At 35.5% G+C, this 27907-nt stretch overlaps 1 protein-coding gene and 1 long non-coding RNA gene across 3 annotated transcripts in view; one reads left to right on the top strand and one right to left on the bottom strand.

Moving 5' to 3' along the window:
* CFAP20DC (CFAP20 domain containing) overlaps positions 1-27907 on the top strand; it is a 61624-nt gene that overhangs the window by 2843 nt on the left and 30874 nt on the right. Inside the window, exons 1-11 of one of the 2 annotated variants that reach the window (XM_052679170.1) lie at positions 1133-1244; positions 2109-2202; positions 4062-4151; positions 4636-4729; positions 6667-6739; positions 18511-18625; positions 19720-19876; positions 22519-22683; positions 24212-24348; positions 24511-24691; positions 25229-25375. In XM_052679170.1, the coding sequence (XP_052535130.1) occupies positions 2182-2202; positions 4062-4151; positions 4636-4729; positions 6667-6739; positions 18511-18625; positions 19720-19876; positions 22519-22683; positions 24212-24348; positions 24511-24691; positions 25229-25375 (1180 nt within the window). In that variant the 5' untranslated portion in view covers positions 1133-1244; positions 2109-2181. Of the gene's footprint in view, positions 1-1132; positions 1245-2108; positions 2203-4061; positions 4152-4635; positions 4730-6666; positions 6740-18510; positions 18626-19719; positions 19877-22518; positions 22684-24211; positions 24349-24510; positions 24692-25228; positions 25376-27907 lie in introns of those variants that run through there. The other variant, XM_052679171.1, reaches the window with a different exon arrangement.
* The window catches only part of LOC128078701 (uncharacterized), a 90395-nt gene continuing 75881 nt past the window's right edge, over positions 13394-27907 (bottom strand). Inside the window, exons 3-5 of the long non-coding RNA XR_008205753.1 lie at positions 19169-19232; positions 18905-18999; positions 13394-17431 (exon numbers count right to left, since the gene is read on the bottom strand). This is a non-coding gene — a long non-coding RNA (uncharacterized LOC128078701). The remainder of the gene's footprint in view (positions 17432-18904; positions 19000-19168; positions 19233-27907) is intronic.

Below are 27907 nucleotides of genomic sequence, written 5' to 3'. Positions count from 1 at the left end.
GCAGAAGATTTCTGACCACAATAATACTGGTAGTAATCTTTCAGAGACAAGCTGTTCTGTTCAGTCCTAGGACTTGACACGTTACATACAGTGACTCAGACCTAAATAAATGTGAGGAATCCTAGTATATTGTTTTTGCCTGAGGTATAATAAGGCATGGCAGAGCCACAGAATACATAAGGGTTATGTTAGATGCATGATGCCTGGCCAAACTGGAACTGAGCTTTAAAGCAACAGTCAAAGTAAAGGATTTGCTCCAAGGAAAAATAGTACCTCCTTTGCTCAATAATATCTATACCCTAGGAGGCCAAGACTTCCCGCTTTCCCTTCACCAGCAGTCCCTCACATTTAGCTCTGGCAAAGCGAATCGAAATGGTAGGTCACTAAGATTAGTTCCTCAGTTCCCACTAAGACATGAATAATGGAATTTTGAGTAGTTTGGCCTTGCCCAAGGCTTGTAGGTTACTGCAAAGATAAGACTGCCAAAAAAAAAAAAAAAGTAAATAGTGATTTCCCAAACAATCTCTATGTATGCAAAATGAGTACATACAGAAGGAATCATACTTGTTCTAGAAATGCTTTCACATTTCTGAGCTATTAGTTTAATGTAGTCACTGTTAAAGGGAAAAAAAATAGATTTTATCTGGAAATTTTAGATAAAAATTATGTAAAAAAGCAGAATAATGCAACTTGTTTGTTGGATGTGTGGTGACAGTATGAAAGCAACACAGTCAGAATACTTACTGGTTTTTGATAGGCTCATCACAACTTCTGTTTTCTAAATTTCATTTTATTCCTAATCAAAAGGTTGCAAATGAACTGATGTTTCTAGCAGCAGCATGAAATAAGTTTCTAATTTCTGATTTTTCTTTCCATTTTTATTTCATTTAGCATTAAGACTCACAATAATTGCCCCTGGTTAAAATAGGATGCTGTTTAATAGTAACAGATTTCATCGTATTTCCTAAGCGAACGGTGATATACTTTCTGAAATAGAATGCTGTTCTAATTCCTCAACTGTTTGAATTGTTTATGAAGTCGCTGAATTCCTAATTTATTTGCAGTCGTCTGTCATTTTATAATATTGTAAACATTTTGTCACTTTCTGGTTGTGAGAGCTCAGCATTGTAACTAAAGTGTTCTTGAGAAGTGATTCTTATATTCTCTTGGTCAGCATATCATTGTTTTGATCTTTAAAAAAGAATTTCAGGCTCTGAAGAACTCCAGAAAGTGAAACTAATTCTGTAAGTACTCTGTGCTGCAGTGATGTACATAACCAAGTTACATCAAATGAGCTAGAGGCACCGTCTTGTGAAATGCTGCTTTCTGTGTGTTGATGAGCATTCTGTTCCCACAGGAAAAGCCTCTTGTGAGTGGTTCTACCTGTTCTTTAAGACAGACTTTTATGTTCAGGGTCTCTTCCCTTTCTGCTGACTTCAGGTGAAATTGCAGATACTCAGCATGATCAAACAGAGAAGTGGGAGGCTTCCTTACCAATCCCTTCACTTTCTACTCCTCTCATTCTCCAACTGCTGGCATCCCTTAACTCTGTTGACATTAGCAGCTCTCCGAATAGCCAAGCAAGTGCTCAGTTTGAGCCATAGACTAATCATCCTCAAAGGAGACTGCTGAGTTTGGAAGAAAGATAATTTTGCCTAAGAAGTCCCTGCCAAAAATCTCTAGATGGAGTGGTTTCTATTGCAGCTGTTCTGTATGACTGTTTTCCTGTATTAAATGTTGAGCCCCTCTTAATGGAGTTCTGATGTTTTCCAGTGAGCACTGGTTATCAAGGAATGGTTTTTAAAACTGTGTGTGAGAGGTTATTTTCACACATTTTTAAAGCATGAAGAATCCTTCATTGTTAAAAATAACAGCTAATGATAAAATTAGTGTTTTAACTTGGAATGTAAGGAAAGGCAGCATTAAGCAGCCAATGTATAAAAAAGTATTATCTCTGGAAGCCCTGTAGCCCTCCTATGTAGTTGATTTTCTTCTCTTGGAAAATATTCAAGAGCAGTATTCATATCTTTTACAGTAATTGTGGTTTTTTGCGTTCGGGTTTTTTTCATGTCAAATCCTGTACAAAGTTTTTATTTTTTTATTTGCAGGGTAATGCGTGTCTTTACTGATAGAAAACCTGAAGTTGCTTTTTTTTTGCTGTGAAAGCTAGAAAACTGGAAAATGTTCAAAAATCAGTATCAGGTAAAACAGAAATAGTTTTATTTTGTACCCTCATTCATTTCATCTTTGAGAGAACTCAATTACAATGGCTTATTTGCAAGGAGAGGAAAAGTCCAGACAAATGTTTTATCTAGTTTAACTGTTCAGTATTTTTACAGAAATGGTATGAAATAGTGGGTGCCTGCTGGTGCTATCAGGTCTGAAATAGACACCAATGGAGATAGCAGCAGTTTCTTATCTGCTTCTTTCCATATGGGCCAGAGAGGGTCCATCTCCTCCCACCCAGTCCATACCCCAAACTAGCATTTCTGAATCAGTCATGCAGCCTGTCTCAGCTTTATCCTGCCCTGCAGGACTGTACTCCCCAAAAGATGCCTCCTACTGCCCCATCAGTTTCTTGCATAACTCTCCCAACCACCCATGAGATCCAGCCATCCATCACAGCACTGTCAGTAACTTCTGTCAGCTCCTCACATCAGTGCTTGTTACGTTCAGCATTCTCTCACGTCACATCCGATAGTTTTCTATGTCCTTTTCAGTCACTTTAACTGAAGCAGGGTCTGCAAGGGCTGCAACATTACCAAGATGTGTATGTTTACATTTTGGACAAAACTCCACTTGCTTATAAAGATTTGCTACAGACATACACTAGTTGACAGATAACTGTTTTTTCTAACTTTCTGACAGCTTGAGCTGATAGTCCTTAAATATGTCTGATAACATTCACATCAATAATTCATCATATATTTTAATTTTTTTTTCATCCATTATGTATATAAAATATATACGTTAAAGATGCTGTTTATGGAATGCCTTTTTAAACCTCCTTAGAACTTAGTTTAGTCACTGGGGTTTAGCTGCCACTTGGGGGGGGGGGAAACAGGATGGAAATCTATAGACAGTGCAGAGTTTATGTTCCCTGAAAGCATTATTTGAGCATTTATTTTGTTGGCAAGACTGCTCACCTCTCTTGCTCATACTGACTTCTGTACGATTGTTTGGGCAGCTGAGCATAAGGAGCATTGGGAAGTACTTGCAGCTAAGAATTAGAAGGGAGGGATGACAGTTGTAGAGATTGATTGTGTCAAAGGCACTGCTGAAAAAATGTTGATCAAATGCTGATCGTAGTCTGAGTCCATCAGAAAATATTTTCTATGACTTGTAACATGAAAAAAAGCAGATAATTCCCTAAGAGCTGCTATAGCCTGTTTCCCTAAACGTGCATGGTTAGAATGTTTGCTGTCTAATAGGGCATGCGCTCAATGTAAGGAGTTTTTATCTGGCAGAGGTAACCATAATCTCTTTCCCATATTATTTCTCTAGTTTCAAATAAAGGCTGCAGCAAAGTGTTGCTCTTATCTGTATGCAGTGATCCTGTCAGCATCTGTCTCCTATCAGGTCACTTAATTCAGCCCAGAAATTTTTTATGCATTTTATGAACTGCTCAATCAAATCAAGCTGGAATTTAGTATCTACTAGTAATGTTACAGGGAGATGTCTTTGACATACTTACATGTGTAGACAGAACCAGCATGACTAAATTAGTTTTCTTAGGAAATTGGACATAACATGAAATATACAAGGGATTTTTTAACATTTAGAAGTTTTAAATCTCTATTTGGAGAGTTGTAGCAATAAAGCATATTTAAGTATAAGTGGCCAATCTCCAGCATCCTCTCAGAATTTTTACAATAGATTTGCTTTTTAGATCCTCTAGTAAATACATGTATTGTCATTAATGCACTTGTCTGACTGATCAGTAATACTGAGCATAGTAACAGACCGTTGTGGGGCAGGATCGGTCCTTATATTCTTGATCAGTGATGATGCTCTGCTGAATATTTGATTAAATTATGCATCCTTAAACCATTTCATCATAGGGTGGCCCATCTGTTGAAATATTCAGTGCTCAAGGCAAAAACCCGGGAGCAAAATGGAGGATTTTTGGTAATCCATCAGCTATTCGGAAAGTAAGTTTTTAATGAAATTTATAAATGTTACAGTATGGAATTTAGGAAAAGGGAGTGAGAGTTTTAACCTGACTGTGGAGTTGCCACAATTCTGTCATATAAGCAGTCATAATTAGTCATAGCTAGTACTTTATTCCTGTTTGCAGACTGTGTTTATTGCAGTGTAATCTTACAGTTCAAATATTTAAAAAGGACTGATTTTAAAAGTAATTTTACTATTCTATACCTAATGGATTGAGTCAGTCCTACTAGATTGTAGATTGTGTTAGTCAGCACTGTTTGTTCTTAACATGAGCAAGGAAATGACAGATTTTGATGTATTACATTACAACCATCATCTCTGAACTATCATACTTGCTGTGCTATGTCTTACACTGAATTCTGCTGCTGTATTTAACTAAAACTGCACATTGGCGATATGGTTGATTGTAAGGTGAAGAATTATATTATAATGCTGATAATTATTTATTGTTCTTTTTTGTAGGAATATGATAAAGAAACAAAGGGCTTTGTTTTTGTACTTGAAGGAAGCAGTCAATTAAACAGAATGCAGCTACCAAAGGAAACCAGACAAACTCGTAAGTATCAGAATGAAATATCTGTGGTGCTGCTCTGATTATCAAAGCGGTTATCTTGAAATGTAAAACTTTATTCTCCCTTCATTTGGGCTTAATTCAGTATTAACAAAGTGGTTTTTCATCAACTTCCTAGGAGATCAGCTACAATTAAGTAGAGGGCAGAGAAAATGCCCTATTGAAGTTCTTTATGGAAGGTGCTTGGTCCCATTCACATTGTCCTTGTTCACCTGCATTTGTTTCTGTATCTGATCCTGCTACACACTGATGCCCAGCAAACTAGTTGTGATGCAGTTGGAAAAGGTAGATAAGCTTTAGGAGTATGGAGGACTGTGTTGAAACACTTTTTCCACTTCAATTTGACTAATAAAAGATGTCATCACAATATATAAATTGTCTATTAACTGAATCACCTTGTTGTGACTTCTCACTCAAAAAGGAATCTCAAAAAGCAGCATGAATAATGCTGTATTTTTATATATTCAAGTATGTCTTTGTTATCGAGTCAAAGTTCTTAGCACACCAAATTATAGTCAAGTATGTTGCATTTCAAGTGATAGATCTGCTTGTTAAAATCAAAATCATTATATTCAGTGGACAAAAAGCAATCATCTTAACTCATGCCTTAAATTCCACTGCAAAGCGTTGTACCTTATAAGGCTTATAGCAGTGTTCTATGCTGGTTTAGATTTAACCACTTGATTTTGAAGAAAAATTGAGATGGTGATTTTACTTGAGTGAAACAGGAATCTTCTAATACACTTCTCATGCACACTATGCAATTACCAATTAATACTACTTATCTCAAACTTATATAAAAATAATGAGAAATTGTTTAGTTTGGTCATGCATTAAAGCTTTGAAAAGTAATCTGATTTTCATGGAAGAACTTCAGTATTACTTTCAGTATCATAGATATTAGACTAATGTATCCTTCTGGGAAATCCAACTTTAATTTGTCTATTGCCAATATTAAAATAAACTATTATTGTCTAAAATTTGTCTAAATTGTCTAAATGAGAATTATTGTTGTGGATGATCACAGCTAAGAATAGTTTGGTCTTAAATTAACTTCAGCTAGCACTGTGGTACCATAGTCAAATTCCCATCGTGTGCCAGTTTTGTCTCTTTCTCTCTTCAGGTATGTGCCTGAAGTATTTCATTTTTATCAAATACACAGTCTCCAAGTTGTAGTGCCATCTAGCAATACTCTGAAATAAAATACATTAAGTATATAAATACAATTTGAAATCTTAAGCTGTCACTTCAGCATTCTTTAGAAGAAAAAACACTGCTGTTGAATATTCCAAGGCAATGAACACCAGTATTTGCCCTCACTGATGAAGTAGTTAATAAAAAAATGCAACATTCAATTCACACAACTTTATACTTTGTTTTCCTTTAAATTCTAAGGTTCACAGAAACCTGAGAGTTTTCTTGCATTGCCACAGTTAAGCCTCCATTGAATGTTGCTGTAATAAACTGGATTTGTAGTCAAGGTTGGGGTTTTTTTGTTGTTGTTTTTTTTTTTTAAAGAGTCATTTAAGAAAGATTTTAGAAAGTGTGAATTGTCAAAAATGTAAAAGGGAACTTCACATGACTTTAAGATAATCTTGATATGAATGTATTACTTTATTTTGCGATTAATACAGGATTTTTGACGTCCACATGCTCTTGGAATGCAATGTAGAATTGTCATTAGCAAATAAGTTCCTTGTATTTCATGAGAATTCCTGTGAAACTACAGATGAGACCTTTAAAACAACACTTTCACTGCAATTTTAATTGGCTTTTTTTTTTTTTAATGTTCGTGCATTTCATTAACCTAGAAAAATGGATCTTGCAGAAGCATCACTACAGAACAGCACTGCAGTTCTTGATAGTGAAATATGATGCATGCACAGAGGACATTTTTGATTATTTTTTCCCCCTGTTTCTAGTGGGACTGATTCAACCATTCCTGACACTTCAGATTTTGGTGCCATTGGGACAAGACTTCTCCACTGAGTTACTGTAAGATGCATAATATTTCCTTGAACATTTAATGTAAAGTGGATGCCTGATTGCAGCCGTTAATTGTAATGGCAGATTTTCCATTAAAGCACAGTGACTTATCAAGTCAATAAGATGTAATTAAGCTAATGAGATCATTATTTCTTGGATATTTGAACTGCTGACATTCCTATGAAGATGGAAAAAAAAACTTGAAATTAAGAACAAAGATGGTAAAATTCTGAAGAAATGGGATGCAAATTTATTGAACAAAATACTGGCTCACATAGATCTCCTGAAAATTCATCTAAAAAAAATTACAATACCTATTCCCAGGGTCCTTTGCTTCATGGCAAAATATATGTATATTCTGATAATTGGATCAACAAAAGAAATATTATGCCATTAGAAGCCCTGCTAGTATAGACAGGTTAAATGATACATAATTAAGCTGAGTAAACTCAATGGTGAATTTTATTTTTGTTTGTCTTTCTGTACTTTTTCTGTTCTTTGATGAATTTCCTGTTTGTAGTTCTAGTTACACTTCCTGCTCCTCTGCTTTTAATTGCTGTATCACTTTGAAAAGTGAGTAGCAAAAAGGATTAAATAAACAAGATATGTCATGCAGAAAACAGGAACCAAGTACACAGATTTGCTTCTCACAGGCTTTCTACAGACAGATGGTAGAGGCTTAGTGCCAGGTTTGTGAACATTTCTTTAGATTGCTTGTGGTTTTGTACTGGGCTTGGTTCTGTTGAGGTTCTGCTGCTCACCTACACCTCTTACCAAGAACTTCACTTTTCTTCCACTTCTTTTCCCCATCACTTGCTTTTATTTTTAAATAACTGAGAATTCCAATTTTCTACCACTCATTCCATCTTTGTCTGCCCTTTCTCTTTTGAGCTCATATCTTAGTTCTCTCCTCTTATGTGCATTGCATTTACCATCTATACTGCTGAAACAATCCCTTTTAATATATCTTCATAGTTGTTGGGGTTTTTTTCCTACAAAAGAATAAATACTAACTTAGTGCTGCTTCACTACTTAATTATGTTATGATAAAATTGTGCTTGTTCTGATAATTACTTAAGTACACCAATGCATTTAAAGTAAATGAAGCTTCCTAAAGGTGTATACACAGAAGATAAAAATTTATTTGAAAAAATTAATGTGTTGCATTGGAAATTGTAATTTATTGATGTGCCAATAAACTATGCAAAGTCTTGCAAAATAGACATTTCATGCTGACAGACTCCTGGCAGTCCTACCACTAATAATAATGACTACCATTCACTTTTTTTTTTCCTAATATTTTGAAATAAATCTTTGGCTCATTTGTGGAATAATGCTTTTGCTTCTTTGAGTTTCATGGTTCAAGGTGGATTCTTACATATTCCAACTATTTACTACTGAATCTTTGAATAGCTCCACATGAAAATTTGTAGATGCTGCTTGCTATATTACATCTACTCTAAGTAGAGAAAACAAAAACCACACTTTGCCAGGTTTTAAGAATCGTACATGCAATGCTCCATGCAACATTTCTTCACCTCCCATTCTGCATAGATAGAAATAGCTATGAATTTAGTTTCAGCATCATCCTCTTCTGGATTTTATTTGGTGATTCATCAGCAAACAATTTCTGCAAGGCCATTTATCTCTGCTGGCATCAGTGGAGCTCATCCTTCCAACTTGCTCCTATGAACTGGTCATGTGAGATTCCTGTCATAAATACTAAATGTACAAACAACTGTTTCAGTTATCTGTCTTGTTGTTTGGAAAAAAAAATAAGCAGAAATGTAGATATGTTGTTATGGGGCATTAATAGATGAATATCACCACATGAACAATCTATGTATCAATCTGCTTAACGGATATGTAAAATAAATTGTGAATTAAAAATCTGGTGAAGCACAATAAAATCCAAACCATGGTGATGAGCATTTTATGCATGCAGCCTTTTTGAAGCAAATAATAGCAAAGCTATTAGTAGTTCTGGGTATAGCCATCTGCTGTAAATACAGTAGCTCAGCATTACAGATTTTGCTACCTTTCTGAAATGCAGAAGTAACTCAGTGTTTGGAAAATATTTGTGCATAAAAGAAAACAGCATCTGGTTGAGTTAGTATTCTTGGTTTAGTTCCCAATATATGGACATGTACAGGTGCTAGCACTTCTGCTTGGCATCTCTTCAAGCACAAATACATTCATTCTTCTTAAAGTACTCTAATGCCAGTCATTTGTTATGCTTCATTTTTTACAGGTTTGCTTTATATGTTCTATGTCATATGAAATTAGTAAGTTACATAGTGAGTTTCACAGCAAAGGAGTAGAGCTGCTAGTGTGAGAAAATAGACTTCTACATTGTCCAATAGCTACCCAACAAAAGAAAATAGAGAGAAAAGTGGAGTTGTCTGAAGCACGAACAAGAATATGAGATCAATTTCTGGTTACATACTGAAGTGCTACATAGGCTTGCATGCGTCCTTGTAATTCTCCCTACCTTTTCTCTTCCCCAGGTTCTTTTATAGAGTGTGTGGGAATAACATTTACTAATTTATTTTGAAAGTAGATTATTAAAAGTCAACATTGATAATGTTACTTTTAAACACAAAGATTTACAATAGGAGTGAACTTCAAAATATATTGACTTATCAGGCTAGTTTGTGCTGACAGGACAAATTTAGTGTTTGTTGAGTTATCCTGATGCTGCATAGAGGTCAGTTTAAGAGAGAGAATGTGTTTGACAAAAAAGAGAAGTTTCTCAATTCTGCATTTGGGCATTCAGTCAGGATAGAAGTATGCAATAATAAATTGTATTTCAGCTTGTGTGTTCAGCTCTGTTTTTAATACATATTTCTAACTCATTCCTGTCAAAATACTCTGCAGAGAAAGCCAATATCATAATCTGTTATGGAGAGGATTCTTCGTGAATAACAGTTTGGATACAGAACTGTGTTGTGATGGAAGGAAAGTATTCTTGTCTAGATGCTAATAAATATTTACTGAGTAGAGGTCAGTCCCCTTTATAGTACTGCCTCATTCTGGGTAGCAACTTGGAAGAAGGTAGGAATGAAATTTGCCAGGGGTACCAAAAGCTAACAACTATCCAACTGTTATATAGATACACGTCTTTTCCCACATTGGCAAGAAAAGTAAACTCAACTGAAGGCTTATCAATACCACTTCAGATCTTTCAGATTACATGGCAAGTTTTGTTTTTGTTGTTTTTTTTTTTTTAAATCATAACAATTGTTTTCCTTCATCTGATATCATTAATGCAATTACTCCCACAACTGGTTCCTCCCTGATTCTTGACAGCTTTCTTCTCAATTTGCTGTAGTTACACAGAGATACTAGGGTTTGTTTCCCTTATTTTCTCCTCGCAACCATGAGTCATTAGGAAAAATATAAGAAAATGCTGCAGCCATTCACAGAATCAGATAGTGGTTGAAGAAGCCTCCAGAGACTGTCTAGACCAGGTTACAAGTCTCAGCAAGGATGAGGAGTCCACAGAGAATCTGAGCAACCTGTTCCAGTGCTCAGTCGCTCTTACAGTTACTTTTTATTTCTATTTATATAAACCTTCCATACTGATGGGATTATTTCACCCCGTATGCAGGACTTACATTCTGCAATTTAAAGTTGAGAATCTGTATTTTAAATTTGATCCCTCTTTTTCTTAAAAAAGCTTCTGCATGCATCAAATTTAAGGCTGGTACTTATTCCTTGTTCACATGTTTGGGGGTTTATAATACAAAGAGATACTCTTGATTTACCAAATAAGTGAGAACTCAGTTTTAAATTCCAGAACATTCATATTAAGTTTTAAGAAGTTTTCTGTCAAAGTTCAGCTGATTACGTATAGAGGACCCTGCAGATGAAAAGGGCATTAAATGCCTGCACGACTTAGGCATTTGCACCTGCTCACAGTAAGTTTTATTGCAGGGCTTGTGAACAGTTCAGTAGAATATAGATTGTTACACCTTATTTCCATTTTTCAAACTGTTGTTTTTGAAAATACAGGTTTATTACTTTCAAATCTTCCGTAAGCAGAACTCACTACATTTATATTGCTAATTTATTCACAGACACCATAATAGCTTGAATTGCGAGTTACATGCTATAATAATTAGTCATCCTCTTAGCTTTAGCAAGAAATGTGATAAATTATTCATCTTAGTCTAAGGACCCAGCATGTTTTTAGGTACAGAACAATTAGAAAAATGAATCTTTGTCTTGCAAAGGTTAGACCAGCCTTTCCAAACTAGAAGCAGAACACACGCTAGTTCTACCACATTCTTCTAACTGCATTGAAGTTAATGGAAAAGACTGAAGGTAAACCTCATATAACAAATTCATCTGGTGAGATTATTTGAAATTCTGATGCTTAGCAAGAATGAGGTTTGCTCCTTGAATTTTTTGAGTCAAGCATGAAATACGAAAACACAAACATTCTTAGAATATGTTAAATTCTTTAGCTTACTGCAGAGATTAACTCATATACTTGTAAGTAAACAACTTATTTTTTAATCATTCTTCCAGTCATCACTTTCACTAATGCAACAGCACAGCATGCATGGTATTTTAGGAAATACATTCCAAATGAGCAGCGTTCTACTTGTCAGATTTGAAAGGATTTGTGCAATTATCATAGAACTGGAAACAAAATGCACAGTCCTAGTTTAAAAATCTGTCACTAGTTACACCAACATTTGTTCTGAAAGAGGGTAGTTGTTTTTCTACTGCCTAATCAGGATAAAGGCTTTTTCTATTGTTTGAGCTTTTTCTTAAAGCTTGCAAGCATCCAGATTTACTTCCTGCCTGTTGAAAGTATGTTTTCCTTGGCTCCATGAATTTTTTCAGTAGCACATAGTTCCCATTCTTTTTTCTCCACAATTCTCAATTCCCTGTTACCTAAAGATTTTTGTTCTTGCTGTGCCTCTTAAAAGCTCTTCAGTTCATCTTTCTCCAGTACATCTTTCTCCAGTACCTCCTGAGACCGTCTGGATCTTCGTTAACACCCTTCTCTTCTGTGCCCTTCTTGAGTCCATATCTGAGCACCATTTGGGGGGGTAATGCTGGATCTTTCTTTTTCAGCAGCCTGTCTTTCAGTATTTGAACGTGTACCCCCTCTGTGCAGCATGAATCACTTGTTTCTCTGAAAGTTACTGAAAGGGGAATTTGTGATATTTGCATGGCTGAGCAGATGAAGATGGGTACAAAATTTGTTTTCTTGGAGAAACTGGTACCGCTTCAGCCAGGGCTCTCTCAGACATTGGAACTGTTTCCCTTCAACAGCTATAGACTGTTTTTAACATACTTATGCAGAAGGTTCTTCCATTGAACCCCTCTCCCTAGTCTTCTGCAACCATAGAACAAGAATATTCTCTAAGCAGTATTTTCTTGTTTCTCCAGTTATTAAAAGGGAGAATTGAAAATGTTTCTTATTTTTTTAAGATAAAGAAGATTTGGTTAAAAACCATAGGTTCTAGGTTTGTTTCTAAATGGATACATTTACCACTGCTGGAAAGAAAGAAGTGAAGATGGTGGGGCAGAATACACATCCTGAAACACCGAGGAAATGACTCACGCATGGAGATCCAGGTGGCTAAAGAAGTTGAGCACTGTCAATTTCCAGTTATTTTCATGACAGTCTCTTCTATAATAATTTATAAGGAAGTGTATGTTAAAAAGCTATCATATCCTGATGTAATTAAATCAGAGAAGACATATTTCTGAACAATACATGAACTTTCAGGTTCTGAATAGTTTACAAAGATGGTAAACTGCTGAGAGCAAGAGCAGCTTTTATTTATCCACAATACAGATAGAAGAAATAGCACTCAAATAAGTGTAATTACAAAGGATTATGAGGTGCATCTTTTCAAATGGCAGCAGCAAAGAAAAACTGTGAGCATTCTGACAAGTTAATAGTTCAGGAAGACAGGAAGAAAAGAGTGATGAAGGTCAGTTAGAATGTCCTCTTTTGAGGTTTAAAGAACTACTTGAGTCAATCCCTCAAACTGCCCACCCCTTTTTCTTTTGCAGTTCAAGGAAATGAAGGAGTAATTATTTTTTACCTAAAAAGAAAATTGCTGGCAAAGTTGTGATCTGACATACAGCAGTAGTGATCATAAGTAAGAGCAGAGTGAGGTGCACAGTGATTCAAGGGCTTGCAGCCTTACAGAGTGGTTGTCTCCATGTAGGTCTCACTGTCCCAGTTAATGCTTAAAAGTAATATTTTCCAAGTCATAGGAGGACTCAGTGTGGGAATGAAGAACTGAAGCAGGGAAGTAGGTGACTGCTGAACACATGTTATTAAGAGCAATAAGGAAAGTGGAAACATCTATTGCGAGGTGTTTCTAACACTCAAGACTACAGACATTAAGTTTTTGAATGGCAGTATTCCTTCACAGTCCTAAGAAATACCCTGAAGGTAATTATTTTGAGCCGTACCACAGTGTCTTTGCTTAATTATGTCTTGATCTGTTGGAACTAATGGGAGACATGTTCTCTTTTGTTAACTTTCAACTTGCTAGGGAGCAAGTCCTTTTCAACTTACCACATAGGTACATGATTTAATGAATAGAGTATATCTTAACATGGTGGTAGATTGTGTCCTGTGATGTTACCGAAATGTTAGTTGTGGGTTTTTTTGTTTGTTTGTTTGTTTTTTTAAGACTTAAGATAATGTTAATTATGTGTATTTTGACTACTGGATCAATTTAAGTAACTTCAAGTAAACTGAATCCTGTGTATGTTTGTGTAAGGACAGGCAGTTTTGCTTTAGACCCAAGAACAACAGCAGTTACAATCCAGAAATAAAGGAATCACTTACCTCTTTCCAAGGATCAGGACTCTCTAAACACTCCAAAGCAAACAGTCTCCAAGTAGACGTACTTCTCTTGCAGCTGCTGGGCCTTAAATGTGATTAGGGAGGGGGTGGACCCAGGGTCACACACATGAATTGCTTCCACCTGTGCTCCCAGGGCTGGCTGTACCCCTTTGCCAGGTGCTCAATCACTGGTTCAGGTCATGACCTAACAGTTGCCATCCAGTTAGTTGGTAGAGTTTGTTGTTCAAAATGTTCAAGTAAAGTAAATAACATGATCTGATGTGAGCAAGAAAATGTAGTTCTTTTTAAAGGGCAGACTTTTTAGCAGTTCATATAACTCCGTAATTAGAATAAATGGATTAAATGTGATACATTTGTTTATAATTAAGGTATTTATTACATACACATAGCAGGTGCGAATATAACCTTTTCTTTGTAAATATGAAAGGACTGATTGTCTTTCTGAAATAGATAAATTTATGGAATGAAAAAGAAAGTGCAGAGAATAACAGTCAATAAACTGAATAACAGAGACAACAGAATTAGCTACAGGCATAAATAAGTGCATGGTAAGGGTAATTTGTTTCCGTTCTGGAAAAGATGTTTGCACTGAACTTTCCACTTATTAATACTCATTAGAATATATACATGTATACTTCATCTATGCTGAGGAAATCAAAAACTATTTTCTAGAGTTACAGTTTTCTAAGTGAATTGATAGAGTTGGCTGTGTTTCAGAAGAACTTCCTATAAACAGAATTTATTACAAAACTGAGAGAGAAAAAGCTACACAGATAAGGTGATGTCAAAACCTAGAAGTTAACATATTAATAGAAGTTCTGTGAATGTGTTAGAAGAATTAATGACCGTTTCAAGAATGTTTTGGTTTGGTTTTCTTGGTTTGTTGGTTTCTTTTGGAATGTATACAGTTCTAAAAGTAATGAAATGAAACTGTCACAACAAATTATTCTCGATCACTGAAAATATCAGCTCATTCTTTCAGTTGGGAAATCGATGGCAAATATGTTGATTATTTTGCGGAAAGAGCTCAGGAGTCTCCAGTTCTTCACAATTGCTTATATTTGGAAAGCACTTCTGTTCTAGCAATCAGATTTCCTCATTCTCTTTTAATGAACCTGACACCGATCGTACTGCCATTCTATGGATGCTGTTTAAGAAGAGTTTAATGGGTGGTTTTTTGTTTCCTTATTTGTTTCCAGAAAATGATTACCAACATTGAAAATTTCAGTATATAAAATGAAAGGTGGTTCTTCATAACTTATTCTCTAGGCCCAGGTAGCATGTGACTCTCTTTCATCTCTTGTTCTGTAGATATTTGATTGATTATCAATGTAACTGTTTCAATGATGGCAAAACTCAGTGCTCAGGATTTCAGATGATCAGGCTACCAGTTCAGTAGCTCTAATTTACAAGTATTGTGTAAAATAAAACATGAATGAAATAGAAACTGTCTCTGAAAAAGCAAATTTGAGAATTTGTGACCGTGGCAAATCACAAAACCATTGATATTCCTTTGCTCTTTCTGTCTCTAAAATGGGATGTTGGTACTACCCAGTATTTATGAAGAACAATCACTTTTATAGACAAGAAGGCTCGAAGATGACTAAAATCTAATATGCTAACATACTAATAGTTAAAATGTACCTGTTTGTTTCCTGCCTGGATTTTGACCAGGATCTGTGGAAATTTCTGTGAATAATAAATTGTATGGCAATTGTATGCTTCTTGCATAGCAACATTAATAAAATACCCACTTTCCTGTTTGGTAAACTTTCAGGTTAAGTCATTTATAAGGAGAAAAAACACTTTCATTTTAAGAACAAGTGAGCCTGATAAATGAAGCATTTCTTCAACAGTCCAATGTCATTTTTTCTAAGTTCATTTTAAGCCTTGAATTGAACATTAACAAATGGCTATAAATGATTATACATACAACAAAGTGAATAGGTAATCTGAGAAGATGAGTTTATCTATACTCTTGGGTAGCTGTTACTATTTACTTGCAATCTGGCTACAGTTACCATTGTGAGGAGAATAGTCAATCAAAGTAGAATATATAAAATAAAATTGAAAATTGAATTGGAAGGTAATTTTACTTTCAAATGATTTGCAAATGTAGATGTTAAGTGTGAAATGAATGCAGTTAATGGCCGTAGCTGGGAGAGTTATGCACCTGCTGATCACAGGAATATTATTATAAATGAGGTTGATTTTCCTGTTGACTACCTCATTTTTCTCAACATGGTCTCATTACTTTTCTATCACGTCTGACCCTTAGATATAAATACTCAAACACAGATGTTGTAAAAATATATTAACTCTTATATGGATTTTTTTTAATATGTCTTTGAAAATCAGGAAGCAATGTAACTGAAGAGTCTGGAAGTTTTACCCCTTCCCGAATCATTTTCTTTACTGTCCCAGCAAATAAATTATTTTATAGAATTTTAAGACCCTCTTCTTTCTTCAATTTTGCCCCTTCTCCAAAAGTTTCACCAGATTTCTACTGTAAAATATAAATATTTTTATTGTTTTAAATTTATTTACTGAAATAAGTTTTAAACTTCCTTAGGTGTGCTTATAACTATATATCTAGGGTTTGCCTCTTCTTTATGGCATTCATGCAATCACAAAAAGCATCTTATTTTAGATTGATGCTTCAGAGCGTGATATAAACATGCGTAGTTTTATCTAATCATGTTTTTATTGCACTTTGGAATGTAGCTAAGCTGTACATTTACTAATAGCCTTTCTACTGCAAAGGTGCCTAATATGTTTCAGGAGGGAGAAAGATAAAAATTTAAAGATATAAAAATAAACTATGACATTTCAACATATTTCTTGAACTAATATTATGAAGTGAAAAAAAGTTTCTCTTGCCAGTTATTCAGAGATGTGCATAGTTTAAGTTCGGGTTGGTACTGTTTTGTCATGACATCTTTTATATCAGCATTTTGCACTGCAAATAACTGTGTTTCAGCAAGAACGCTGTTTTTGTTTGGCGCTCCTACAACTGCCTGATTCAACCTAGTTGCTCAGCTAACTGCATAACCAAGACTTTTCAAACAACCACTACTGCCATTCCTTGGAATTCTTTGGCACCTCAATTGCACAGCACTTGTGAGCAGCAAGATTGAGAACAGAGTGGAGAGTTTCTGAAAAATGCAGTCCTATGCTTTCACCGAAGTGTATAAAAGAAGCAGAGGGATGGATGGAGCTGTGCCTGGATCTGGGGCGCAAGTTTAGCTGTATGGCCAACTTGATGATCTTAGGGGAATTATTTTGCCCCAATTTCATCAAAATTAAAATCAAGCACAGAATCCTACCATTGTAAGACACTTTAAGATCTTGTGATGAAAGCACTTTTCAAGAGCTTGATGGTATCATTCATCCATTCATAAATATACATGCAGCTGATACTGAAATGTCCTGTTGATGGCAGTGCTGAGGACGTAATGCTGTACTCTGGCACAGAAATGATATTTCTTTCTTCAAGATGCATTCAGTTTATTTGTGGAACTACTGATCTCTCAAAAGAAACTGCTAGTAGACTCTTCAGTTCTGTTTTGATTCACCAACCAGTCTTATGAGGATGAATAAATCAGAATGGGAGAGCGAAGTTTCAGCAAGTTCTGGAAGGCCTCTGGACCTCTTTTACTTTGTGTGATGTTCACAACATTAGTGGGAAAATAGAAGGAACTTCTATGTTTTTATCTAGTAGAACCCTTTAGTATTCACTTAATTGCAATTGTCTTGTACTGAATGATCTCCTTGTTGAAGTCTTGAATTGCCAAAAATAGATGTAAAATGTAACACAGCAGAGTGGATCCCTTTCTCACTTGACCCCAGGAATCCTGAGAACACTTCAGAATGTTTATCAGGAAATTTTGGGTGACAGCATTTCATTAGTTCAGCAGCAGGTAGTCCTTACTAATTAAAAATATTTTTGTTTAAAAAAGAAAAAGAAGTAATCTACAGGGTGCTCTCACAATTTCAATTTAAAGTCTCACAAGCCCAGAATTTAAATCATAATTATTTATGAGTAATTACTTTTAAAAAAAATAATAGTGACAGAAAGTTGTTTACAGTAATTATTTGTCACCTTCTCAGAGGGGCTGCTAATTATAGAGAAATACCCATCTGTTAGAAATGGGGTTGTTCAGAAATACAAGAAAATTTATCGTGATTTCCCCACAGAGACTGCAGCCTTTAAGGTCTGTTATTCAGTATCATAGAGTGGTGCTGTGGGCCAGTATCAACGTTCTGCTGCTGTCAGGACTTGAAGAAAGCAGAACATAAGCAGTCTCTTTATCAGTTGAATGCAAACCTAGTATTTGTGATCATGGCTGTGGTCTAAATCTATTACAGGTGTTCAATTCGGTGTCCTTAGTGTCATTGTGAGACGACCTGAATAGTGAACGATGCACTTCTGTATTATGTTGTACACGAAGGTGTGTGTCAGAAAGTGAAATGAGCAGACGGTCTTATGTTTAAGAATGACAGGGGCTCTTTTCAGGAAAGGAAAGCAAATAATGTTTTTCTAGTTAGAAGGTGACAATGTATCCCAAGATAACACAAGCTTAAGGGGAAGAAACAAGTGTGATTATTAAAGGCTACTGGGTTCTCACTTCAAACAAATTGAATTCTTTCATAGTCTAAAGAGCTATGGAAATCTAGGAAAGAGTGTAGACTGTTGAAATAAAATTAGCATGCAAAGTGATTTTATATATGCAGGAATATCACCACCAAGGTTGAATTTGAGAAAGAAATCTCATTACTCATCTTGTAGAAAGGAATTCTTAAATTCTCTATTTGCTATCACTGACACAAAGGTTCTGCATAAGAAGAATAGAGTTTTTTTGTGATTGCTAAAGATACTGGGTTATTGAATTGACAAAGATCCATCCTATTCTCTCCTGCTTTTATTTTGCAGGATAACTGATTTAGGAAATATTAAAAGAAGATTATATTTATCAACAGTCCACAAGGAGTTGTCTGTAACCCCTCTGCATGCAAAAATTCCTCTGTTTATGATCAGGCGCAAAATAGTAGGTATTTGGAGTGTTCCTTTAACTGTGGTTGAGCAGAACTTTTTTATCAGAAGGATTTTATATAAGTCTACAGACCTGTTGAAATTACTGTTTGCTTCAGAGCGCATTTGATGCACAATATGTGTGTGTCCCACCTACTGGATGGTATGAGAGCCACTTAATACTGTTCTCCAAGATTGATACTGTTTGTGTTGTGTTTATCTGTCACTTTTACTGTCTGTTCTGCCTGTGGCCATGTCTCTCATTCTTCTTTATAGTGCTCCTGTTCACACGTACCTTTTCCTGTAGTGACCTTTTATAACATATGCTGGAGCTGCAGCTGTCAATTATAGTTGATGACTACTTTCATGTGCTCCAGGTTTCTCCAGTTTCTAGAATATATAAAACACTATATATCAGCCTGTTGAAAATAAAACAATAGCTGTCACATTCTCCCTATTGTTTTCTCCCATACCCAGCCAGGGCACATGATAATGCCTGCCAGGATAGAAAACCTGGGAGGTTACCATATAACCTTGTAAGAACTTGAGTCTTGAATACCTCTTTAGAAGAACTGTTAGAAACACAGGTGAGCATAGCTCTTCTTAAACATCTCAGGCTCTATCTGGAAGACACAAAGCCACAAGAAGACATATTTTGTTAGTTCTCTTTTTAGTATTATTTGCTTTATGCAAAACTTTTTTCCTAGGAATATACTGAATTTTACTGTGGTCCATATCCAGATAGATACTGTAGCTACTCATTTCTGTATAATAAAAACCAACAATATGCAAGTGGAAAATGGTCATTAAACATTTTCCTCACCAGTTGCTTATTTTGAAATATCTGCAAAATGTGTTGTGGTTGTGGTAGGGAACTGAGCTCACTTGAACTGGCAGTCATTAGGTCGTATGTAGTGAGTTACTTACATAAATAGTTGTTGCAAGCACAGAAACATCTTTTTAAATATCAAAATGTTATGCACTGTGGGTCACAGCCTGCAAGGATCTAATACTCAACAAAGGCTTCATTTACTGAGATCTGTACACTAATATGCTTCTACAGTGATAAGTGTTTGGGTTTTATTCAATAATTTTGCTGCTTCTTTCTAGTGGTGCAACTTGTGTATTGACCTGGTAGCATTCACCAGTGAAATATTCAGAGGAGCCATCTTCCAGTCCTTGGATGGAATTATTATTTCAGCTAACTGTAAGCTGAGGAAGATCTTCACATTAAAATCCAAGCCTCAAGATACAGCTGAAGAAACTGGTGTGTTATAATTGCTTTCTAGTCTTAATCATAACTGTTTATATTATAAAATCAAAAGCTTCCTGGTCTTCAGATTTACGGCTTGAAAAATTATCTGACTACCTGAAAATTAAAGTGACGGGGCAGTGTATTAAATCTGTTCATGTTGGACTTCAGGTGACAAATATATGAATGTTCTTCTGCTTAAGCATCAACTTCGTTAAAAGCATCTTATTGAAGGAATTCTGACAAGATTTATGAAGTAGAGAGCATTTTTTTCCAACAGTGTCTTACTCTGATAGAAGGCAAAGTTTGGGCCAAGAAGAGGGTGTCTGAAAAGAGCATTTGGCTACTGCTGGTTTTCTTTGTTGCACAGTTTCACTGCTGCTGAAGGATTTCTTTTTAAATAATCCAAGACAAAACTTGAACAAAACAGCATCGTGTCAAACTATCGTGAATACCTGTCTGTGATCCTTAGTTCTTTTATCCTGAAGTATCCTTGTTAGTTGGGAAAATAATAGTGGTGGTGGACTGAAAAATTAAAGATCGTATTTGTAATAGAGCAAGACAGTGGTCAGAGGATACTGGTCTCTAGGTTAGTGGGATCATAATGCTGTATCTTTTTTTTTTTCCAAGGAAGAGAACTTCATTCATCACTGGAATTTGCAGTAATAGATGAGAAACTGAAAAAGCACAACTGACATTATTTATTTTAGAAGAAAATAGGTCTAGTTCAGCATTCAGAAATGCAGTTTCACATATTTTGTATCTTTCAAAGGAAACTCCAGAAATAAAGGGCTCTGGTTTCTGAAGGAGAGATGTTTAGCAGGACTGTCAGTGTAACAAAATGTGTCTTGCATTTGGAAGACCTAAACCAGGAAGGGAGAGTAGGTAATCATTGTGATTACTCCATTTTTTTGTTTGTTTGTGAGCTTGGAAAAAATATTAATTCACTAAATGACTACAGAGAAAACTCACTAAATTCTCAGCAGAAGCTGCACTGAGAGGCAGCGCTGGCTTTAATTTAATTTAACTCCATCAGCACATTTTTTTTTCTCTTGTCCATTCTAAACAGATTTTGAAGTGAACATAAACGGTCTAAATGAGTTCCAGAATTCCAAAACATAGTTAACATAATGAGTAGACAGCTTTAATGAACTGTATGCATGGTAAAATATTGCACTTTTAATTACTGGATTATCATTTCTATGATTATTACACAGCTGGTGGGCATTAGTATTTTCTGTGTGCTTATGAATTTCCTTCTGTAGGCAAGGCTTCAAATCAGGTTTCAGCTCAAGGTTTGGCTGCATAAAAATAGCACGATTCTTCATACTCAATTACAGAAAAACAATAGAAGTGTTTTTTTGTTATTAATTACTTTTCAGTTAATTAATTGACAAAGCTTTTTTTCCCGTCAGATGGCTGGGACAGTTCAGCTCTGAGTGCAGTGATGGTGTGACTTGTGGTGAGGGTTGAGCTCTTTGCTTTGACCTCCTCAGTGGTGGGAGTAGTGCTCTCAAGGTTAACGTGTTGCTCTTCTGCAGTACTGGTGTATGCTGCGTACTGCATTCTTACAATGATAGCAAGTAGAAAGGAGAAACCACATATACTAAGAAAGTATTTTTGAATGAGATCATTGAAATGGAGAGGGAAGAAGAATTAATCTCCTTTGCCCTGTGGTATTGAGGTATACAAGCTTATATACACCTCATTTCCGACTTCCATGTAATTCGAAGGTTACACGTGTTTTTTTATTACTATGTATTGTCTCACTGTAGTAAATAATATATGGGCTTGGTGAAAAAATAGCAGTTAATACTCATCTTGGCTACATAAGTATGACCACTACTGTAATGTGACACGAGACAGCTGATTTTTTTCTATCAGATACTCAATTCTTGACCCATTATTTGTGTTTAGTTTTGGAGTTATACTTCCCTCCTATTCCAGGAAAACTGGCTAACATTCTTTAGCTTATTACAGTCTCGGCTCACAGGAACTTGTAAGAATTTGCATCAGTACTTCAGGAAGGGTTCTGATGACTCTGAAAATGTTATTTTGTACAGAATATATTGGTTATCAAAGGGAAAGCAGTAAGATCACGTTCTACCAGTACCTGCTGTCACAAGAAGAAATAGGTTGGCAGCTTTTTGGTTTAGTGTAGAATAGTGTATACAAAGTTTGGAATTAAGTCTTGTCCAATTTTCTATTTGCATGTGCAGGACTTTGCTATTTGCTACTCCAGTACCACTGATCTCTGGAGGTGCCTTCCAACCCCTATGATTCTGTGATTCTGTGATACCACTGCCATTTTCAGAAGTTCAGTTTGTCTAAAACTCAGCATATCACAATTAGAATGAAAACTATAATTGTAATAAAATATTCACAAAATGTATTTTGTGTCTCTGTTTCACTTGTTCGTTGACAAATCAAAAAATTTGTTTCACTTGGCTATTCTAGCTATTGGTGGTATTCTTTGGCTAAAATCATAAACAATACCATCTTAAAAATTAAGATGTTTATTCTCTTCAAAATTAAGAATTGTAGCAAATGCTACAAATGATGGTAATCTACAATATATGTTATCTAATTACCTAGACATGTAAAGCCAATTTTATGCCAGTGTCACCTGAGAGTGAAGACAGTTTTTTTTATTCTAGATACGTGCCTTGTGCCATTGACTCCAGGTGAGCCCACAGGTGTTATGCCTCGATCCTGCCAGCTAAATACAGACGTGCCACAAGTTACACAACTGCTGAACTTGGCTAAAATTCACAAGCCAGAAATAAAATGCAGGAGTTCTCCAGTAACAATGCAAGAAACAGGTATTCTGTTGTTTTAAAATACTGTGAATGGGGTCCACACAGCATGCATACAGATAACAGATGTTTGCTGAAAAAGTACGTTATATTTCTCTATTGTCTTCAAATTAAATGTAACGACTCTTAAATTAAACTTATTAAGTACAATAATGTGTGTGATGTATCCAAACCACTAGCAGCAAAAAGTTTGTTTGAAGCTAGAAACCTCAACATCCCTGGCCTATGTGAAAATGAAACAAATGAAATGTCTTTAGCTTAAAGATTAACGTTTATTTCTAACCTCATCTTACAAACATGACATGTACTTCCAGACGTGCATTTCAAAGTTCACACACCAAGCTTGCTTGAAAATGGAAGCTTTGGTATGTTTGAGTAAATTTCAGTTGGAGGAAGGGTTTTTTAGCCACTAAACATTTTGTTTATTTGATATTCAAAAGACCAAATTATTTTTAGTCTCATCCACTTTTAATTACACATATTATTTCATTATGCCATCAACACACTGTTATGTGTTGATGTAGGTAATTAATTGCAGTCAATTAATGTGTTCATAAACAGAAATTTTCATGCAAATCAGATTTTATAATTGGAGCTAACAACATCCCAAGGTAGTCAGCAAATTAAAGAAATTGATGTTGGGTCATCTAATCTTGTGAGATGGCAGCTGTTAGCAGGAACCAAATGTCACATCACAAACAAAGGAAAAAGCTAATGGCAGAAAGTGGCTTCTTTTGTGCTTATTAGCACAGTAATCTACAATATTTGGTGATTAATGTATGATCTTTTTTTCATTTCTGTGTTGGCAATGGAAGTAGAACTTATCTAGAATGAATATTAATCAATTCTATAAAAAGGCTTAAGAAAATCTACAAAATGTGTTTCTACTTGATTTCTCTTTGCTTCTTGAAGATGTCTCATCTCAAAAGTAAGGTAGTAATTTAACACTTAAAGTTGTAGCAAGAAAAAAGCCTTCACACATTGCAAGTTTTAATTCTAAATTAATGTGAGGTTACACTAATTTATTTAGCAGCTCTGGGAAGAAGAATCCACTGCCAATCATTTTTTATTTTGCAGAGCAGTTGGCATTTTCTTTCCTTGAAAAAATTATAGCAGAAATCTTTTAAATACTAAAAAATATCAATAAGGACTATTATTTATTTATTAGAGCTGTTTTTTCTTACTGCTACAGGTTAGATTTCCATTCAATTTCTACAGAAATCATTTAAGTTTTCTTGTGTGTTTCCTCTTTTGCAGCCTCTTTTTAAACAGAACTTTAAAGCAAGGAGATTAGAAATATGTCTGTATAATGGACCAAAAGTTTCTTGCTTGTATGTTGACACTCTTCCATAAAATGCTTAAAGTAAAAAGATAGTGAACTTTGAGTACAAATTCCTGGGGATTGTGCTATAAAGAACATAATTTTTGTGTATGTCTAGGACTGATAACTCTTTCATTTCTGTTGATTTTAAAGTTATTAATATTTATTCTAAGTACTGTAATATATTTTTAAAACTGATTGTTCTTTACTTAGCTCGCTTGGTTAATAGAAGACAAGGCAGTAAGAACAGCAGTAAAACTCAGGATGTGTCACATATTGCATTTGGATCCAAGATCCTTGGACCACCCCCATCTTCAAACAGAAGAGTCAGCACAAGGGTATCTGCAGAGGTAAGACTTACATTGCAACAAAACTTTTCCTCTTCCACCAAAGAAGAGATTGACCAGTAAGAAGGAGACTTACACCCAAAACATACTTCAGAATTGATGTGAGGCTACATCATATGTATGTGTGTGTGTCAATATTTTTTTCTGATGATGGTGTCTTTCAAGGTAACGAAGACTGTGGGTAGCAAAAGTAATAGGTCATACCAACTTCAAAGTTCAGGAAAAAGAAGTGAATCCCTACAAAACACTGAGAGACTGGAGGAGTCGTTCTCACCATGCAATGATTCTTTAGGTCAAGGAGATAAAGGAAATACTCACCCAGCAGCTAAAGATGTTCATCAAAATGGTAAGAGTCTAAAGGGAACAATATGTAATGAACTCACAAATGGCCAAATTTTTTTCAGGATTCCGACTTCAGAGTGTAAGACTTAATTCTCATTTACTAATCCTTTACTACCCAGTTAATTTACTGAATACATTTATGAGAAATTATGGCTTATTCTCCTATATGGTCTTGAAAAAATGCTCGTTCTCTGAAGGTTTTGTAAGCATTTTGAACCAAGGACCACCACCTGCTGACAATAGCTGCAGGGTAAACATATTCCTGTCTACCTCATGCTGTGCATGTAAGGGGCTAGTGCAGTGATTCTTGATAACTTTGCAGGTTTTGCAAGACTGTTTTGTGTACTTCTGTATTTTGCCCTTCTGTACATAGTGCTAAATTTTGACTTTGTCTGTCATATTCCTGCTGCCCCACAAATTCCCGTGCTGTTCAGAACATATTTGTATCCCAGAGCAATGCCCTGTATGCTGTTCTTCCATACCTCAAGTAGGAAAAGCATACGTGTTCACAGGTATTTGATACATCTGGCTTGTATTTCAGATTCTGCAATTCAGACTCAGAATACCTCTGAGAATGGAAGAACAGATTTTCAGCTCCCCTCACCACAAGATCCATCAACAGACAAGAACAGTCATAGAAGATTATGTCTAAAAAATGCAGACAAAAACACATGGGAGATAACCACTGGTATGTTGCTAATTTTATGTTATTTTACATCTCAGTTCTGTGTGGGTCAGAGGACTATTTGTTGTAAATTTCAAAGGCCTCAGAAGCAGTTCACATGAAATAAAAATGTATGTGCTGTAGGGATTATGGAAATCAAATACCCTGCAACAAAAGTGCTTCTGAGCACTGATAAAGATTTGTAGGATTAAGCAGAGTACCAGTGTATGAATGGATGAAAAAGAAAAATTCCATGCTTTCTTTATTAAAGGGAAAGAACTAAAAATATTTTTTTCTTTAAATCTCTATTAAATTTAACACTAAAGACCCCAAATATTGAATGTTTACTTTTTTCTTATTATTTTTGGATGTTCTGATGAACTTCCCATAGGCAAATCATTCATTTAAAAAAATCTGCCATCCTCTGTTCTGAACTTCTCAAGAGATGACAGTGGAAAAATGGTAGGCATTCTTTGAGGAAAAGTTCACAGAGAAAGGGGATTAAAGCACAACACAAAGTATGAGGGCCCTACTAATGTTAAATAAAATTACACCATACAACATTTGCATAAAATACTGTACAAATCCTTTACAAAAGAAAGTAAAACATATACTGACATTATCAGATGAGAAAAAAGAAAAAAAAAACCACTCCTAACTCATCCTTACCAACCATTTATCATTTGCATTCACACTGAAATCCTAATACTAATAAAAGCAAAGAAACAATGGTTACTGTGATAACTTGTATTGCAGTAGTTGTTCCTGCACACTGTCAGGATTGTAATCCCATAAACCTCATGTTTGTATCCCAGAGCAATGCCCTGTATGCTGTTCTTCCATACCTCAAGTAGGAAAAGCATACGTGTTCATAGGTATTTGATACATCTGGCTTGTATTTCAGACTCTGCAATTCAGACTCAGAAAACCTCTGAGAAGTTCATGTTCAAGTCAAGAAACTGCCAGCAACTGATCTTGCCCAATAGCAAACATCCACAGGCTTGGTTCAAGAGCACTGACAGCCAAAAGCAGAGTGCTCACACTTCTGATGTGTACATATGTACATACATCATGGCAATTCATTGGCACAAAGCCTCATTCCCTAAACAGGAGCAAAGCATGTATGATTTTTGATTCTCCTTTTATACAAAACAAATTGTAGCAACAAGAATCTGTCATATAAACTCTTTTCCTATAACCAGACGCTTAGTGTTCTTAAACCCTGGGCAGCCGTCAGCTTTGGTCACCTTGGGGCAGCACTGCACCTGTGCCATTAGCTTGGCTAAATATTACCTTAACTTTCATGAGTGGAGAACTTTCATAGGTAGTTTTTTTTTTATTTCTTTAGAGATTGGTCACTATTATTTACTGTATCTCCTAGATTTATCACAGAGCTCAAATCAACAAACGTTCCATAGCAGGTACACAGTACCTTTATAAAGGTAAATTATATTTTAGCAAGAAAAAAAGACGAGTAAGTATTGTTTATAGTTTGCCAATCTTAAATATGCAATGTTGAAACCTTCATTAAAATGTTAGGCTGCAATTAGAAGCTTTACCAAAAGTCTGACTGTGTGGAAGAACTAATTAGATGTTTAGGTGATCATTCTTGCATTTATCGCGTTTACTGCAGTGTTGTGATTACATAGCAATTTACATATTTTGCTAAGAAGATGCTCCAAATTGTTCATCACAATTGACATGTAAATGCTGAGTATAAAAGAAATTGCAGTGTAGTTTGTGGTTGAGAGATAATAGGATTTGGTTTGGTGGAAAACTCTCCATATCTTTCTCTTGTAGACCATTAACAAAATGGCACAGTAATTACAGGTTACTGAAGTTGCTGCACTCAATACCTCGTGTAAAATGTCATTTGAAAACCTTCCAGACTTAAAGTTTTCTCTTGCGGTTTCAGTTGTATCTGCATGCAGCTTTTTACATGTAAATCCAATTACCTGGCTAATTAAGATATGTTTTCAGGTGAGTGTGACACAATATTAAGTGATCAAAGAGAGAACCCTGCTCTCCTATCCTTTGGCCAACTTGTAGTTATTGATCAAAACAAAAGGCCATTGGATTTACACAAGAAAAAGGTACTTCTTAAGAGCTATGAATAGCATCACTCATTTCTTGAGACTTAAAACAAATGGCATTATTTACACGTTCAGCTTGCAACTCTTAGAGTCCCCTACAGTTTAAAAGTGATGTCTGTATATTTACAAAATGCAGTTGGTATTGGACAGTATGAGGCATGAAAAGCCTTGAGGCTTCTGACAACAGGGGCTGTTCATTTAGAGACTGAGAAATGTTCTCCCCTGGCACAAGGTGCCAGCCACGAATACACAAGATGTGCTACGTCCCTGCTTTTCACCGGCTACAAACTGCTGTGTAGGATGCTAAGAGCAGCTCAATAGCTTCACTGGCTGTGTTCAGTAAACTGGAAGAATCAGAGCAGCATAGTAAGAAGGCAGGCATTCCTGATAGCATTCTCATTTTTCTCTTTCTTTTGCTTTCATTTAGTTCAATTTTTTTTTTTCCCAAAGCTGAATCTGCCCA

This window comes from Tympanuchus pallidicinctus, unplaced genomic scaffold (assembly GCF_026119805.1).
Source record: "Tympanuchus pallidicinctus isolate F22 unplaced genomic scaffold, pur_lepc_1.0 scaffold17, whole genome shotgun sequence".
Taxonomy (NCBI): domain Eukaryota; kingdom Metazoa; phylum Chordata; class Aves; order Galliformes; family Phasianidae; genus Tympanuchus; species Tympanuchus pallidicinctus.
This window is presented reverse-complemented; position numbering and strand designations above follow the sequence as displayed.